The sequence below is a fragment of the Aethalodelphis obliquidens genome, unplaced genomic scaffold, assembly GCF_003676395.1.
Source record: "Aethalodelphis obliquidens isolate GAN/ISIS:26980383/991018 unplaced genomic scaffold, ASM367639v1 scaffold21, whole genome shotgun sequence".
Lineage (NCBI taxonomy): Eukaryota > Metazoa > Chordata > Mammalia > Artiodactyla > Delphinidae > Aethalodelphis > Aethalodelphis obliquidens.
The window spans coordinates 1,156,602-1,175,058 of record NW_020837965.1 but is presented as its reverse complement, the minus strand read 5'-3'; the positions used below and the strand labels follow the sequence as shown (position 1 = coordinate 1,175,058).

Genomic DNA, 18,457 nt, shown 5'->3' with positions numbered 1-18,457 from the left:
TTTCTTCCCATAGATTAAACCCAATCTTGCTAAACTTCGCAGAATGGCTCAGGCCTGGCATCTCTTTGGAAAAGCAGAAGGATGTGATACAGGGCAAAGCCTGCAGGCATCTGCGCCTCCTTGTGAGCTGCCATGAGAACAGAATTATTGTCTCTAAGGAACCAAAGGGATGCTGACTGTAGGCCTCTGGGCAGAGACTGTGAGCAGCAGGCACTGGCAAGGTCTTGACTGAATGGGCCCAGGGCACCAACCAGCATCTCCACCTTCCCTGAGCAGATGATCCCTCCAGTTAAGTAGCCAGATGGAATTCAAGCCTAAAGACAGTTCATTCATTGGCATCCATGGACACTGGAGGTTGCCCTATAATATCTACTTTTTGTAATTTATTTGGGGATAAAATCTAGTGATTAATTGTTTGATTGTCTGGTTGTTTGTGGGATTTTGGGGGGATGGGATGGGGTTTTTTGGTTTTGTTTTGCAATTTTTTTCCAGCCTCATAGTTTGCACTGATGTGATCTACCTGATGCTGAACTCCCAGGGGTCAAGCCTGCCTTCCCTAGACCTCCCACAGCCTGCTCCCACAGCCCCTCCTTCCCCCCCAGCCTCCTCCACTTCCCTCTGCTGCTGCTTTACATTCTGTATCTCAGCCTTAAAGAGTTTCTCCATGCTCATTAAAAACGTGCTGGGTAGTCTTCCACCAGGCCTATAGTTGGATTATTTTAAGGAGAATAACGGCTGACAAAGAGAAGCAAGGACCAGGATGGAATAGAGCAACTATAAAGCACTGCTCCTCGTTCTTTGTTTTATTGCCTCCTTAAAACCCTTCAGCTTTGGAAAGCAATCTGCAGATTCAGTGCAATCCCTGTCAAACTACCACTGGCATTTTTCACAGAACTAGAACAAAAAATTTCACAATTTGTATGGAAACACAAAAGACCCCGAATAGCCAAAGCAATCTTGAGAACGAAAAATGGAGCTGGAGGAATCAGGCTCCCTGACTTCAGACTATACTACAAAGCTACAGTAATCAAGACAGTATGGTACTGGCACAAAAACAGAAATATAGATCAATGGAACAGGATAGAAAGCCCAGAGATAAACCCACACACATATGGTCACCTTATCTTTGATAAAGGAGGCAAGAATATACAGTGGAGAAAAGACAGCCTCTTCAATAAGTGGTGCTGGGAAAACTGGGCAGGTACATGTAAAAGTATGAGATTAGAACACTCCCTAACACCATACACAAAAATAAGCTCAAAATGGATTAAAGACCTAAATGTAAGGCCAGAAACTATCAAACTCTTAGAGGAAAACATAGGCAGAACACTCTATGACATAAATCACAGCAAGATCCTATTTGACCCACCTCCTAGAGAAATGGAAATAAAAACAAAAATAAACAAATGGGACCTAATGAAACTTAAAAGCTTTTGCACAGCAAAGGAAGCCATAAACAAGACCAAAAGACAACCCTCAGAATGGAAGAAGATATTTTCAAATGAAGCAACTGACAAAGGATTAATCTCCAAAATTTACAAGCAGCTCATGCAGCTCAATAACAAAAAAACAACCCAATCCAAAAATGGGCAGAAGACCTAAATAGACATCTCTCCAAAGAAGATATACAGATTGCCAACAAACACATGAAAGAATGCTCAACATCATCATCATCAACATCAACATCATTAGAGAAATGCAAATCAAAACTACAATGAGATATCATCTCACACCAGTCAGAATGGCCATCATCAAAAAATCTAGAAACAATAAATGCTGGAGAGGGTGTGGAGAAAAGGGAACACTCTTGCACTGTTGGTGGGAATGAGAATTGGTTCAGCCACTATGGAGAACAGTATGGAGGTTCCTTAAAATACTACAAATAGAACTACCATACGACCCAGCAATCCCACTACTAGGCATATACCCTGAGCAAACCATAATTCAAAGAGTCATGTACCAAAATGTTCACTGCAGCTCTATTTACAATAGCCAGGACATGGAAGCAACCTAAGTGTCCATCAACAGATGAATGGATAAAGAAGATGTGGCACATATATACAATGGAATATTACTCAGCCATAAAAAGAAACGAAATTGAGTTATTTGTAGTGACGTGGATGGACCTAGAGTCTGTCATACAGAGTGAAGTAAGTCAGAGAAAAACAAATACCGTATGCTAACACATATATATGGAATCTAAGGAAAAAAAAAAAAAAGGTCATGAAGAACCTAGGGGTAAGACGGGAATAAAGACACAGACCTACTAGAGAATGGACTTGAGGACACAGGGAGGGGGAAGGGTAAGCTGTGACAAAGTGAGAGAGTGGCATGGACATACATCCACTACCAAACGTAAAATAGATAGATAGTGGGAAGCAGCCGCATAGCACAAGGAGATCAGCTAGGTGGTTTGTGACCACCTAGAGGGGTGGGATAGGGAGGGTGGGAGGGAGGGAGACACAAGAGGGAAGAGATCTGAGAACATATGTATATGTATAACTGATTCACTTTGTTATAAAGCAGAAACTAACACACCATTGTAAAGCAATTATACTCCAATAAAGATGTTCAAAACAAAACAAAAAAACCCTTCAGGCAGGTGCAAGCCCACAAGGGGCGGTGGCTGGAGCTGGCGCCCCAGGTGGCACGCAGCTCCGGAGCCTCCGCCTGCCCACGTGAGGAGCTGTCAGCTCCAGCCCCGCTCTGTCACGAGCTTGTTGATCATATGAAAATTCTAGAAACGGGTCCCTTGACAAGACATCTAAACATGTTGGGACTGGATTTGTGGGGGCTGTACACATGGCGACGTAATGAAATTCCAGATTCAAGTGGATGAAAAGGGGACGAGCGCCAGGTTTAAGATTTGGCTGTGGCTCCGATTGCCTCCAGCCGGTGAGCCACCCCGTGGGTAAAAGGGAACCGGCAGAGGAAGACTTGACCATCAAAACACGGACATAGGGCTTCCCTGGTGGCGCAGTGGTTGGGAGTCTGCTTGCCAATGCAGGGGACACGGGTTCGAGCCCTGGTCTGGGAAGATCCCACATACCGCGGAGCAACTAGCCCCGTGAGCCATAATTACTGAGCCTGCGCGTCTGGAGCCTGTGCTCCGCAGCAAGAGAGGCTGCGATAGTGAGAGGCCCGTGCACCTCGATGAGGAGTGGCCCCCACTTGCCGCAACTGGAGAAAGCCCTCGCACAGAAACGAAGAGCCAACACAGCCATAAATAAATAAATAAATATAAATAAATAAATAAAAGGCAAAAGTCCTTTAAAAAGGAAAAAAAAAACACGGACATAGGTACTTGCCTGGTGGCGCAGTGGTTGAGAATCCACCTGCCAATGCAGGGGACACGGGTTCGAGCCCGGGTCCAGGAAGATCCCACATGCCGCGGAGCAACTAAGCCCATGCGCCCCAACTACTGAGTCTGCGCTCTAGAGCCAGCGAGCCACAACTACTGAAGCCTGTACGCCTAGAGCCTGTGCTCTGCAACAAGAGAAGCCACCGCAATGAGAAGCCCAGGCACCGCAACGAAGAGTAGCCCCCGCTCGCCGCAACTAGAGAAAGCCCGCGCGCAGCAGCGAAGACCCAACGCAGCCAAAAATAAATAAGATAAATTAATTTTTTAAAAAAACAAAACACGGGCATAGCCAAGGAACTCTCCTTCCTCCTGTGGCTGCACTGTTCCCTGCTGGCTGAAGGTGCAGCCCAGGCCGCCCTGGCGGATGACACAGGGAAACAAGAACCCAAGGGGGCAGAGGCGGAGAAGAAAGGAGCCCTTGGTGAAGAAGCCTCTGCCAGGTCGTATCAGCTGTTTGCTTCCCCTCTCCCACAGTAAAAGAGCTATGGGGTACACACATGTGCTGTTCACAGTGTGGCTCAAATGCCAGCAAAATACACAGTTTAATTGTTCTGAATCCTGTGGTTTCTTTCAGCCCACATTTATCACCTTAACCTAGTTCATGTATATTTTGAATTATGTATATGATCTCAAAACTGAAATCAATAATGAAGCCTCAAGTTCTGGTAGTCCACGAAATGCACGAATATCTGATTTCACCTGAATCTATTTTGGGGAAGATTACCAATAGAATGTCTTGGTCTAATGATTTGGTAGAACCAATTATTGTACATAAAACATATTTGCATATATGTAAAAAATAAAAGAATGTAAGACAAAAAAAATAAATAAACCTCCTTTCAGAGACTGATATTGTTCATATCCCAAACCAGTAAAATGGTGAAAGTACTATGAACTTGTTTTAGAAAACATTTTTTTGTACTTAAGTATCTATGTGAAAGCAATCTTCATATCAAAAATGCAGCATTTATTCTTTCAACCTAGCCAGATGTATTCTCTACACTTTTTCAGGAGATAAATGTTACTTTGGTCCCTTTCCAATTGTATCTTGGTTGCATTACAGTATGCCTAACTAATGGCCTCATAACTTCATTTGGGACCGGGACTGATCTTTCTGCAGATGCTTGTTATGCCACTCTTAATCTGTACTCCCCCTACCTTTTTAGATGACTTGATTTCTGGTTACTAAGACTCAAAAGACTAAAGTCCTATAAAAGAAAAAAAAAGCAAAAAAACAGCTGGTAATGTTTTTTGCATCTGGGATGCCATACAATGAGAAAGATGTTGCAATGAGAATATCTACTTTTGTATTTCCTGACCAGCCTGCTCCCACTGGTCTTTGTAGCAAATGGAATGATTTTCTTCGTTTTTTAATACAGGAAACAAATTTGTGCTTACGGGAGAAAATTCGTTTGCCGGCAGCCCTGCAGTGAATCTTACGGGAGTGATGAAGTAGTGCATTCACAGAAGGTTTAGGGAAAGCCTTCACTGGTTTTCAAGGGGATCCTCGTAGATCCTTGTAGAACTACGTAATTGGAACCCTGAAGAATAGGCACCACTGGCCTTTATTCTTCTAAATACGTATAAGTGGTTTCATAGACTGGGAGGGCTAGCCTTAGAAAGGAGGGTATTTTCAGGGGCTCAGCCTCCAGGCCCGGTGGGGTGCCGTGGCCTCTGGACCTCTGTCTCCCCTCTCCAGAGCTACATGGAGGTCAGCTGTCCCAGGAGTTTTAAAAATCTTTTTAGGTCAGACCAATCTGTACGATTAAAAAAAAGCGTTACGATACCTCTTATATTAGGGTGATGGGGTGTGATTTCACAAGGTCTTGCTAATAACCTCAAACCCCTGTGTTCTTGAGAAGAGCAGAGGACTAGAAAAAGTTCTCCAAAAATCATGTAACCAATCATCCTGCCCAGCCTGACTCTAGCAATGCACGAGATAATTATCCTATCTTAATAATTTATGAACTCAGTAGCATGTATCAGCATAAAACCAACCAATTAGCCAAAAATATCTAACATTGCTTTTATTGCCTGTCAGGGTTCTGTTTCATTCTGTTTTGTTTTTTAACTCAGGTGCCATAAGAGCAGAGATACATTTAATCTTCAAACACATGACGGTAATCATTAACACCTATATGGTGTTTTAAGGTTTACAAATAATATTTGCATAACTTATTTGAATTTCTTGGCAACCCATGAGGTAAGGTGGTATTATTCTCCCCATTTTACAAAGTGGGAAAGTAAGTTTGAAAAATATTCTCTAAGATCACATAGCTAATAAGTAAAGCTGAGAGTGGTATCCAAGTTTTCTGGCTCCAAGAACAAGAATACTAGCTACCATTTTTTTTTAAAGATGTTACTTTATTTTTAATGTTTATTTATTTATTTGGCTGTGTCGGGTCCCGGTTGTGGCACACGGGCTCTTTGTCACGGGCTCCTCTAGTTGTGGTATGTGGGCTCCAGAACGTGTAGGCTCAGTGGTCACGGCACACAGGCTCCGTTGCCCCGCGGCATATGGGATCTTAGTTTCCTGACCAGGGATCGAACCTGCGTCCCCTGCATTGGAAGGTGGATTCTTAACCACTGGACCACCAGGGAAGTCCTGATACTAGCTTCCATTTACTGAGGGCTCACTATATACCAAATGCCTTGTATACATGATCTCTAATCCTTACAACGGTCCTCTTAGGAAACTAGTATCTCTCTCTTGCCGTGAGACTACTAAACCTCAGAGATGTTAACCGGTTTGCTGAGAGGGAGAATTCCAGCCCAGGTCTGTAGGACTTCACACTGCACACATTCCCATCATTACCCACACTGCCCTATATCTTTTTAATTTATTAGGGATTTATCAGTTTGTAAACCTAGTGGTTTAACTGTACTTGATTCTGGTTAGCGGAGGCTTTGTTAACTTGAGAGATGAGATGTGTAACGAAGCCATTCTTAACGAGTTCCTTTGTCAGTAACACTCATCAGAATTGTATTGAGAAATAAAGGTGCATACCTTCAAGAAGCTTAGCTTCAGTCAGAGAGAGACAAGGAAACTAATGATAGACTAGGTAACTTCCTCTAAGTGTAGGGATCACCCTGAGTTACAGCTATGTCTTTATTATTGAAATAAATGGAAATTAACAATTCTACCGTCAGAATTAAGGCTATATAGATGGCAATAGGAGCTAGTATCAGAAAAGCTTAAGGCAAAGCTTAGAATGTAGGCTAGAAGGAAAAGGAGAGTCTGGGGAGGGGGCTAGGGCAAAGTCCAGAACCCAGCTGGGGATCTGGAACTCCATGAGTAGTTGAGAACGGAGAGGGTCTAGCAACCAGACGTCAGAGCAAGGCAAAAGGTCAGACACAAATGAACAGCTGGGATCTGAGCCTAACAGATCATAAAAAGAACAAGGCAACCATAACAGGTCAGAGCAGGAAGGGGCCCAAGGCCAAGTTCTAGAGATGTGCAGGGGGCTGAGGAAGCCATGCCAAGTAAGAACAGATGCAGCCCATCAGTTCCTAGACAGCACTGACAACCAGGCTCAGCCCGAGCTTCAGGTGGGGGCCAGTACCGGCGTATCTGAAGGAAGGGAAGAGCAGTTTCTGGCACAAAGAACTAGACTCTCCCTACCTGTTTTCCACTGAAGTGCACCTCCTTCCATCAAAACCCTTCACAAAAGCAGGATAACAATGAGAACTGACTGGTATGTTTGCCACTGTATATCGTGCCAATTTTCACCCCTTCTCAGCTGAAGTTGCTCATCAACAGTGAGATGGCAAAAAGGCTCAGAAGAGAGGAAAAGAAAGTCTGGGAAACCAAAAATCTGGATAATCTGCATGAAATAAACACTTCCTTCCTTCTATCTCTCCATTTATTCATTTATTTATCATTCAGTAACATTTAGTGAGTCCCTTCTAAATGTATTGAGGCAGAAATTGTGGAAGAGATAAAGAAAAAAGAAGTTATCTTATGGTTTAGGATTTTTCAAGACCTTGAATCACTTTCATCCCATGCCCATTTGTCACAGAGCACTCAATCTTATCCAGAAACATCTGATAAAGTTCAGGCAACCTGATCAAAGCCTGTGGGAATCTGAGTGTCTTACATCTGAGTGTCTCCATCTATCGAACCAGCAAGCTAGCATGACTCAAGTAGCGGTGTGAAGAAGCTGGATTTGGCCAGACTTTCCCGGTACAACTTGCCTGACTAAACAACTTGCTCTAAGGAGCATCCAATCGATCAAAAAAGAAAAAAAATGGTAGTTTGGAGTTAGCTACTGCTATTAGTTTATCATTACTTAAGTATTTCATGACCTCTCTTTTATAGTAGTTAAGTGCAGAATTTTACATATAAATTATGAATCTTTGGAATCTTGTCAAGTTTTTAAGTAGCTTCCTTCTTCTCTAGGCAGGTCTTAATTCTAAATGTAAGTAGGGACTTCCCTGGTGGTGCAGTGGTTAAGAATCCGCCTGCCAATGCAGGGGACATGGGTTCGAGCCCTGGTCCAGGAAGATCCCACGTGACGTGGAGCAACTAAGCCCGTGTGCCACAACTACTGAGCCTGCGCCCCTAGATCCTGTGCTCCACAACAAGAGAAGTCACGACAATGAGAAGCCCGTGCACCACAACGAAGAGTAGCCCCCGCTCACCACAACTAGAGAAAGCCCGCACACAGCAACGAAGACCTACAGCCAAAAATAAATAATAAATAAATAAATTTATAAAATAAATAAATGTAACTAACATGCCTGCAAAAACACTACTGAAAGGCCCCTTCTCGTCAGCACAATATTTAATTTAAACATTAGGTGATCGTCGTTTCAAGTGTGGTTAGGCTTGAAGGCAGCCCTCTGCTGTGTGTTGTGAAGACTGAAAGCTTAGACTATAGCTCTTTATTGGTTGTAATCGCTTAGCCATTGCACAACATCCTGGAACAACTGTTTGGTGAATGAAAGGATAATCCAAAGCAGAGATAAAAAAACATTTCCAAACCACATTTCAAAATAGCTCCTTTGTGTCAACTAGATGCATGTCTGCAGAGGGAGTTTTTGCAAGGACAGGTGGATAGTGTAGGTCTTTACAATAATTACATCACCATCTGGTACTATCTTTATGGCAAAGCATTCTGATGTACTGAGTTCTACGTATGTGGTATTACAGAGTCATGGAGCTCAATGGTGGAACTGTGAGCCTGGCAGCCTTCATAAACCCAAAGACTGCTGCAACAGATTACTTTGAGAAATGGCTTTGAAGCATATCTGTGAAACTTATGATCTTACGAGTACCGGCATTTTTTTCTTTGAGGTATCACTTTACACTTCAGTTTTTCTTGGTAGAGTATTTTTCAGAGACTTCTCTTAAGAGGCTATGTTGGGAATTTCTATTCCTTATTTGAGTTCCAGGAATTGTGCCTTTCCTGCCCTCCGTCCAAATTGGAAGACATAAACCGTGGGAAAAAGCGTCTTTACAACTGTATTGAGTAAGTGATCTAACTTGGTTTATTAAGCATATTCAGGAAGACTTCCACGTCCATGTAATCCTCTATTAATTTTCCAAGCTACAACAGTTTTTAAATGAGCTTCTGGATTCTGCTGCAAAAGCAGGGGTGAGAGGCAAGCCCAAACAAAGGCTGATAAGGTAGGAAGCTGACACAAACACCTTAGCTTCTCCCTGTTCAGATCAGGTTCTCCCTTTCCAATATTTACTCTTCCTCAACTGGGAAAAGGGAGAGAGAGAGATAGAAAAACCAGGCTTATAAACAGCTTTGTGGGATTTACTTGACTGAGGTTCTAAAGAGTACGCATTTGTGCAGTTCTGTTCTAGGCACTGTAAGTGTTGACCAAAGAGACAGCCTCTACCCTGGTAAACTTCGTCCATCTCAGTTCTGCCTGGGCAGGATGTTGGTGCTAATTTTAGACCCAGGGACCAAGATGCACAAAGGACAAGTATCATAAAGCACTTTTGGAGCCAGAAACAGATTTAAGTTCCTTGACTCACTGCTGCTCTTACCCCAGAGCACATGGTCGTACCCAAGTGAGCTGCCGTCAAGAACTGGTGCCTTCAGAGGAGACAATTGCTCGAAATTGGTAGCTATAAGCCACTTCACTGAGAAAGCGTGGGGTCTTAGATGCTTTAAGAAATAACTGACAGAGACCTAAGTGAGCCAGGCTCTTCTGTGTCAGAGAGCTTTTAGGTCAGTCCTTTAGACTGACCCTCTTCAGTCTTGCTTTTTCCCTGTCTCAGGGAAGATAAGAATCCTAAGGAAAAGATCTGCCCATGTCAAGTAGCTAACAGAGAGTAGAGCCCTTTCCCTCATCGTCTACCTCTGGCCAGTGTTTATCAAAACAAGGTTATCAAATGCCCTGTTAAAATCCCTTGGGTTGCTTGTTAAACATGCAGATTCCTAGAACTTCCTCCCGTACCTCATAGACACTGCTGCAAGAGGCAGGAGGCTGGCTTGTGACAAGCATCCCAGGGGGTTCCCCCTGCACACTCAGTGGACCTTGGACCCCTGTTTTGGACCAAACTTCCTAAACATGGCATCCAGATCATCTGGATAACCTGGGGAGACTTTTTGAAATCATAATTACTAAAGTAGTACACATAAAAAATAGAAACAATACACAAACACACTAAATAAAATTAGAAGCTGTCCTCCTTCTTGCCACCGTTTGGTGTTCTTCTTCCAGACTTTTATCCTATGCATGCATATACTTTGTTTTAAGGAAGTTAGTTAGGGTCATATCATGTAGATTGCTCTGCAGCTTGTTTTCCCAGCTTGATTTTGGTTTTATACAGAATATAAAACAGACTTGCTTACAAATCTATCCCATTCATTAACACAAGGGTCACCACTCAGATGCCTACAAGGGTTCGGCAGACAACATAAATGAGTTTAGTGGACATGGCTTGGAACAGCAGAAAACTGGGGGTTTTCCATTTAATGGAATTAGAAGCTACCCAACTATAGCCAAATGCTGCCATTTGGTAATGTGGGCCCAGAGTTGCCAAATCTTCAGGAGTAGCAAGAAATCTGAATTTGTTTAATGTGTAACCTCCAGATTTTAAAATACTGGTAAATAATTCAAATTAAATACTAGATGAACCATCTAAAATGTCTAATCCAGACACTGATCTCAAGCCACCCTTAGAAACCTCTGTTGCAGTGTATACATAATGTTCCACGGTACATCATACTTATTTTAAAACCTGTCTTGTTTTTAACTAACAGAATACAAAATGCTATATTGCTGGACACTTAGGCTGTGACATTACAGCTGCTACAACGGACATTCTTGTCTGTGTCTTTGTGTGCTTGTAAAAATAATTCTAGAAGACTCAAAATTGCCCTGGAAAACGTTGTACCAATTTACAATCCTATTAACAGTACATGAGGGCGTCCTTTTCTGGGGCACTCTAAGCAGATTCCCACGTGCCATCCCAGATTTCAGATGCAGTAGGTCTGGGATTGTATATTTTCTCAAACTCCCAGATGACTCTGATGATCAGTGATTTTGGAACCACTGTCTTGGATTATTAACAAGTTGTTTGGGATGAATTCCAGTCAATTATAAAGGAATCATAAACACTTTCATCTGCATTTCTGTTTTAGGCTGTTACCTCTGATCATTGCCCTCTATGAAAACACCAAAGGGCTCTGCTGCTGCTGTTGCAGGCGCTTCAGTCAGAGCAGGACAGTAAATAAACCACCTCAGGAACCTTCGAGCAGCCTTTATTGGCACAGCCTCAGAAAAGGCGTGGTAGTCATTTCTGAGCAAAAACCTGTAGCCCAGCAAGGTCTGCAGTGTTGTGTTTAACACACCACTGAACCAGAAAGTTTAAGTTCCTGAAACAGACGCCCCAAGTCACTAAGAGGCTCCAAAATCAATAGGTCAAGCCCTGCTGCTCTGTTGAGACCTGAAAGGCAAAAAATCGTCCTGGATTGCATCCTGGTTATAGGATGACTGAAACGGTGGGGAACAGTATCAGTATCAAGTTTTCTCAGCTTGACTCCAGATCACTCCCCCATTACAAGGAAGATGTGTTTCAGCCGTGGCACTGAAGTCTCCACTCCATTCTGTGTTTGCCTAAGCAGCTTCTGCTTAGGACGAGTGGTGGTCATAGGACATGATCATCAGGATGGTAGAGCTCACTCATCAGGCGGTAGATGTAGGAAGGTGCATTCCCACCAATGTTGGAGATAAAGAGGGTAATGAGCTCTGGGGGAACGTAGTCAAACACAGGGCAATGAACACTGACTTTCTCCAAGATGTCCCCTGAAAGGTAATCACATGAGCGAAAGATAAAACCAAGGCTCCTGTTCTAATAATTAAGTATCTTACAGATTCTAGGCTCAGTAATGCAAGTACACTCGCCACCCCAAGGAAGGGAAACTGCAGCAACATACAAACCAGAAGAGATGACTTCAGATCATGATACACCCTATGCTTATAACTGTCTAATGCCTTTCCATAGATAACCCTTAGAATAATATTCAAATTTGGGATTGCAACCTTCAAGATCTGGCCCCTCGCCACCACACTACACTAATTATAGTTCATATTACTCTCTCTCTTGCTCATTACTCTCTGGCCACATGGCCATGTTCTTCCAACTGGCTAAGCATGTACCTAAATCAGGCCCTTTGCACCAACACCTGGAAAACTCTTTCCTTCATCTTCACATAGCAGGCTGTATTCCTTCAGGACTCAGCTGAAATGCCATCTCATAAGTCCCTTCCCCGGACTAAGGTAGTCCCCTCGTCACTTTCCATCTCATCCTTCGTATTTGTTTTCTTCCTAAAACATCCCATGACCTGACATATTCTTGTCTGTCTTTTGCAACATAATGTAAACTCTGGGGGAGCAGGGCCTATCTATGTTATTCACTGTTACATCCCTAGTGCCTGAAATAGTGTTGGATACACAGTGGGTACTCAATAGTCATAAATATTTCTTGAAAGAATGAATGTTTGGATAAATGGTGAAGTTATTCAATTTCCAAGAAGAATCAGCACCCCGAGTACTATGCTTTGCTCCAGGAGGGTGTTAGAGCCCATGCGAACTGTTGACGAGGCAGCAGGCTCACTGAGCAAAGCTGCCTTCAGAATATGTGAGAGAAATGGACCCCAACACACAAAGGTGTCCAGGCTACAGGCGAGTTTCAGAAGTAACATTTCAGAGCCTGCTTTCTTTGGCAGTCACGTTACCAAAATGACTCCCTGCAGCAGCCGAAAACAAGAACATTTTCTCATTGGGTTGTCGCCTGTGTCTCAAAGAACTTTCGAGGCCAAACCCAGTCAGTGCTGGGTGATCCAACCTGCCATGGCCCCAATAACGCAGCTAAAATATATTAGTTTTAGAAGAAAATGAACATGGATTAGATCAGGACCTCAAGCACTCTAAGCTGCTAAAGAGAAGAGTCCCCACAAGAAGTATGATAAAAAAAACCACAACCTGATGGCATTCGATCCCATTGGCCACCAAAACCAAAACCAAAAGACCGAAACACACATACACAAAAACCCAAAACACACATACACAAAAACCCAAAACACACATACACAAAAACCCAAAACACACAAGCGCGTGTGCCACATACATTCAAGCAACTCTGTACCTTCTGTGAAAGGCAGGACTTCTTCAGGAGCCACAAACTTGTGAAATGAATCTTCTTCATTGGGGAACTGGAAAAGAATTAGGGAAAAAGAAAAAAAAAGAGAGTGTCAGCTCATCTGACACTTCCACTTTTAGGTATACACCCAAGAGAAATAAAAAACATACATCCACAGACATTTGATTACAAAGGCTTACAGCAGCATTATTCACAAAAGCCAAAAGGTAGAAATAACTCAGATGCTTATCAACAGATGAATGGATAATTAAATTGTGGTATATCCATGCAATGGAATACTATTCAGCCACAAAAAGGAACAAAGTACTGTGCTACAACTCGGACGAAGCCCCAAAACATTATGCTAAGTGAAAGAAATCAGAAACAAAAGGGTCCATGTTGTATGACTCCTTTTATGTGAAATATCAAAAATAAGCAAATCCATAGAGACAGAAAGCAGATTAGCAATTACTAGGAGATGGGGAGAAGGAGGAATAGGGAGTGATTACTCAATAGGTACAGAGTGTTTTTCTGGGATGATGAAAAAGTTTTGAAACTAGAGAGTGGTAGTTGCACAATGCTGGAATGTAGTAAATGCCACTGAACTATACAACTTTAAATGGTTAATTGTATGTTATGTGAATTTCACCTCAATTTTTAAAAAAGTAGACACCTATAGATAGGCTGATATGTTCAAAGCAAGTAGTTTCTATCACTGGTGAAATTGCTCTTCACTTAGTAACTTCTTGTATTCAGGCTACAGAGGACAGTCCATGGAACAAATAAAACCAATTCTATGTTTCTAGTTTCAACTTACTTGGCATTTTCAGAAATGGTGTCAGCGAGTGGTGGCAATGTAAACAAAGGGCGTTCCCCAACTGCGTATTGTCCTGACCTTACAATTTTGACTTCCTGAAGCTGACAGGTTGTAACTATCAATGGCTTTTCCTGGATCAAGACTTCTGTGGCTTTTTCCAGCCTCCACTGGGTCTAATCCATTGAGTAAATGCAGACAAAGAGAAGCCCCAGAGTGAGAAAGTTGAAGGCCCACAGTTCAGACCTACACCTTGACTTCCTTCTGTTGGCTAGAGACAGACGAGAGAGCAGATGGAGACAGACAGACATACCTGTGGGGAAAGCTTGAACATAGGTGCACAGACGATGAGTGGGGTGGAATGGTGTTTTGCTGCCAGTGCTAGAGTATGAGTTCCTGTCACAGCTCTCAGGGCACCGTTGGCCAGGATGGTCTTTGTGCCAATGATCACCTTTGGGACAGGAAAGAAAATGTTAGCCATCCTAGGAATAGAGCCCTAAACAGGCCATTGGGCACAAGAGCCGGAATGCTCAGCCTCAGTCTTGGTGTACTGGGGGGTCACATGCTGGTACACCCAAGGGAAAGGGAGTCTAGGCTCAGACCACAACTTCTAGCATAAAAGTGGGTTCGCAAGGGAAGAATGAACATAGTACAGGACAGGAAACTGCAATATCTACTGTTCTTAGCCCTGTCTTTCCTGGAAATCTATCTTTCATACCTCCTGAGAAGCAGGGAGCCTTTCTTCCACCATCCACCACCGCCAAGCTCTCTGAGCAGAAGTGAGCAGCCCTTTACCAGATCCCTAGCAGCTGACACACTTACCTTAGTCCCACTTAATTCTTTTCAATGCTTTAACCAAAATGAGGCTCCTCCAAGTGAGGAATAATGATTCAGATAAAGGGGGAAACAAAATCAGTTAATAGATTAAAAAGGCCCATGTATATATTTTTAAAAGGTGCTAGAAACTTTCCTCCCTTCTCATGGATATTAGGGGTGGGGTGGGGGTGGAGAACCAACATTTTAGAAGTATAATCTTCATGAATTCGACACACTATAACCCAAATACACCCACCTTGTTGACTCTTGACATAACAGCAAAAATGGCAGCATCCGTCATGACAGTCGTCTCAATACCTGTTTTGGACAAATTGACTGCCATCTCATGACCCTGCAATAGGAGAGAAAGGCTGATGCTGGGAGGAAGAGTGAGAGAGAATGAAAGAGCTCTAGGGATTCTGTGATACTGGGCATATCCAACGCACAATTTCCAACAGATAACTAACTCATCTGGTAGGTATTCTCTGGGAAGCAGGAGGAAGCCCAGGGGACTCTAATAAATGTTTATTACTCCCCAGCAGCACTAGGACAGCCACAAAACTGGAAATATGACTTGCTTGCATAATCCAGCAGAGCTGACAAGACAGATCCTAGCTCATTATTTTACAACATCCTTGCATCCTTACATACTTCCTTTTTTGGAGACCTATTATTTACCTAAAGATTGAGTGAGGTTAGACCAAGCATCAGTCATCCTCAAGGTAATTTACCCTATTTTGATTCCTAAAACAACCAATATTTATTTTTTTCTTGGGCCTAGCAGCTCACCCAACTTTCTTTTTTTTTTTTTTTTTTTACCCAGTTCTATGAAAACATTTATTGAGCCTTTATTTTACAGAAGTGAATACCGCTGACTCTCTCAAGGAGTTTTTAGGAGAGGCATATATATATATATAAAACTTTATATATATATATATATATATATATATAAAACTCTAACATGCAGTAATAGATATAATAATAGAGGTACTGAAGTAGGAAGTAGTATAGAGCTAGAATTGATTCATTTACTATTGGAAGGGTTGGGGAGAAGGGGGAGAAGAACAGCCGTGAAAAACAGTTTCCCAGAGGAGATGATATCTAAACTGGGTCTTGAAGGTTAAAAACAAAGGTTTCTTTCTTTATATGGTATGAAAAATATGTCACCCAACTTTCCTAAACCAATGTTTAAGAATGTTAACAGGATGAACTTGAAAATTCCCTTAGTGTTTTACTTTGTCTTCTCACTGTGCCTTGCTTATCAATTCAAAGATGGCATGGAGCCCACCTACCCCTCCTTTATTCTCTCCTTATTTTAAATTTTTCTTAGCAACTCCAGCAGTCCCCGTACCTGACAGAAAGGTGCACACTCTGCCACGATGACATGGAATTTCCTCTTTCGGGCAGCCTCTTTGAGGAAGGCCTCCACTGTTCGGGAGAAGCCAATGGTCATGATCACCTCATTGGAGTGGATGTGCTCCAGAGCCTGGGCTGCGATGTTCTCCGTTGTCCCTTCTGCAAGAAGCCAGTTTTTCAAGAAAAATATGACACTGCTATGCTACAACACAGACAGACACTACAGAAAACAGAAAGGGATGTGCACCCTTCTCTAGACTGCCCACCTAGCAGACCCTGGTAACACGTGGTCAATGGACTTAATGTGGAATGTCACCTTTCCTTAAAAGCCCTGCTCCTCCACGATCTTCCATCTCCCAAGTTCTCAGCCTACCCTCTTGCCCAGCAGCACCCCTATTCATCAACTTACTCCCCGTGCCCCTGCCGGGTCCCAACACCAGCTCTTTACAATTGACTTTGAAGACAATGAATTTAGGCAAGAAATGGTCCAATTTGGGAAATTCTAAAGTGCTGAGCGTGGGGTAAACAGAGCTTCCCCCCAAAGAACTCCTCCTCCAAAAGGTGGCCACAACACCTCCAACTGACAGGGAGGCCACGGTAGAAAAACTGGGGGTGGGGTGGGGGGGTGGATTTGGAAGCAGCAGCTCAGTGCACAGACAGACTCGGCTTCTTCCTCCCCTGGGAACGCTGATTGCAATAAGTATCTACAGTTCTCCCGAGTCACACAGACAAGTGGGTGAAGGTGGCCTGTGTGTATGTGTATGTGTATGTATATGTGTATGTGTGTCTGTATAAAAATTCAAGAGAAAGTTTAGTGAAGGAGGGTCTATCAACTGTGGTTTTCGGGGGTTCATCTTCTTTAAAATAAAAATAAAGCTCTTCCCAAATAGAGTCTCCGCCACAGCAGATCTGCAGTCGATAAGGGGTTAGTCTGTAAGGAAATGTAAAGAGGGTTATCTTAGTCTGCCACCTATTCCAACCCTTCCTAATCAGGATGAGGGCAAACTTCCGAGCACCAGAGGACTGGTAATCTCCCATCTCTGCTGATGACAACTTCCAGGGTCTTCTGTTCCCTCATCTGCCTGCCACCTGTCCTGTCCACCTAGGGATCAGGACTCACCCAGTTCCACAAGCAGCTCATTAATTGCTTCAATGATGTTGGACTGGAGTTGAGCATAATGGGAGCGGAAATCCTCGCTCGAGCCCCCGGATGTCAAGAGTTTGTGCAGGGACTCCTGCTGATCGCTCTCGTCGCTGCGTCCGTGGAGTCTATGGAGGCAACAAGACCCAAAGAGGGAGGTGGGGAAGAGATGTGGTCATTAAGGTAACAACAGCTGCTCAGCTCCAATAAAGGCTCCATGTAAAAAGCGTCACTGGGTCCAACCCCCGGCCCAGGACGTGGGCCTGACCTGCCATACTCCTCCCGGATGATCCTGAGCACTCTCCGCACCATGTTGCCCACAGTGGTCTCTGAGGGTTGAGCGGCCGTCATTCTCCGGCCTTCTCTGCGGATCAATTCCATCAGCTCCCCTGTCGTCCAAAGAGAGAGGGTAAGCGCGGCAAGGGCGCGGTGGGGCCTGGGCGACTTTCCGCCCAGGGATAGGAAACGGAAAGTGGCGAGGGAGGCGATGGAGCTAGGCCTGCCTCACCTGCATTGCTCCAGCGGTGGTCCGTGATGATCCGGCGCAGCAGCCCCAGGGTCTCCCGGGCCATGTCCTCGGAGCTGTGCCGCCCGCCGCCCCGCTTCAGTGCCTCTACGAAACTCTCGATCCTCTCGGACAACTCCGAGCCCTTGGCCTCAGCCCCCGGCATCTCGAAAAAACCCGCCTAGCCGGCGGAATCCACACCTGCACGACCTCCAGACTTGCACTTCCGGGGCAGGAGAGGTCGGCTTCCGCTCTGCGAGGAAGACTCCAGTTTGGGAGACGGCAGGGCCACGCCCCTCGCTGCCACATCCCGCCCCCCCACCTGCCAGAGCCAATCAGAGACTTGGAGCTCGAGTTGTTCAGTTACGGCCGAGCGTCCGCGCGCCTCCGAGGTTGGAGGACCGGAAGTGACCTTTCTTGCCTCCTCAGACGCTGAAGACCTTGCAAGTGAGGCCTCAAGAGGGTGGCTAGACCAGTTGTGGAAACAGCCAGTCTGAACGCCCCCCACCACTACCGGAGGCTACGCTGGAGAAGTTGCCGCCCTCTTTCCCGGTTCCTCAGCTCCGGTGACGGCCCAGCCTCCAGATACAGACGCTCAGAGTGTGCGTCCGGGGTCAGCTACCCCATGGGCCGACGCCCCATTATAATGCTGTTACACTGCGTGTTACTGGTTCGTTTGCGCCTCTGTCTTTCTAATAGATTGAGCTCCCTGACGGCAGGGACAATATATATATTGTTTGTTTGTTTGCCTTTGCCCTTTCCTTTTAAACGTCTAGCACGCATAATATAAGACAGAGGAATCGGGGATGAGGAGATCGAATACCCACCAATAAGGAGATTCAAAGTGGGAGTTAATATGG

The 18,457-nt window shown here is 44.2% G+C and overlaps 2 protein-coding genes across 5 annotated transcripts in view; one reads left to right on the top strand and one right to left on the bottom strand.

Moving 5' to 3' along the window:
• The window catches only part of MLH3 (mutL homolog 3), a 28,136-nt gene extending 27,720 nt beyond the window's left edge, over positions 1 to 416 (top strand). For all 4 annotated transcript variants that reach the window (XM_027120054.1, XM_027120053.1, XM_027120055.1 and 1 more), the window contains one exon: positions 14 to 416. In XM_027120054.1, coding sequence (XP_026975855.1) covers positions 14 to 136 — 123 coding nt within the window. In that variant the 3' untranslated portion in view covers positions 137 to 416. The remainder of the gene's footprint in view (positions 1 to 13) is intronic.
• Positions 417 to 8,230: 7,814 nt separating this feature from the next.
• On the bottom strand, positions 8,231 to 17,836 carry EIF2B2 (eukaryotic translation initiation factor 2B subunit beta). The gene is made up of 8 exons (XM_027120044.1): positions 17,601 to 17,836; positions 17,361 to 17,481; positions 17,072 to 17,220; positions 15,947 to 16,110; positions 14,852 to 14,947; positions 14,093 to 14,230; positions 12,972 to 13,038; positions 8,231 to 11,629 (listed from the first exon to the last, which is right to left on the bottom strand). The coding sequence occupies exons 1-8, from the start codon at positions 17,761 to 17,763 to the stop codon at positions 11,472 to 11,474; spliced, it is 1,056 nt and encodes a 351-aa protein (XP_026975845.1). The 5' UTR covers positions 17,764 to 17,836; the 3' UTR covers positions 8,231 to 11,471.
• Positions 17,837 to 18,457: the final 621 nt, after the last annotated feature.

Coding starts and splice junctions, on each gene's coding strand:
- EIF2B2 (XM_027120044.1), bottom strand. CDS start 17,763: ATGCCGGGGGCTGAGGCCAAGGGCTCGGAGTTGTCCGAGAGGATCGAG. Junction 17,221..17,360: donor ATCCGGGAGGAGTATGGCAG/GTCAGGCCCACG, acceptor TTGCCTCCATAG/ACTCCACGGACGCAGCGACG. Junction 11,630..12,971: donor AGTCCTGCCTTTCACAGAAG/GTACAGAGTTGC, acceptor ATTACCTTTCAG/GGGACATCTTGGAGAAAGTC.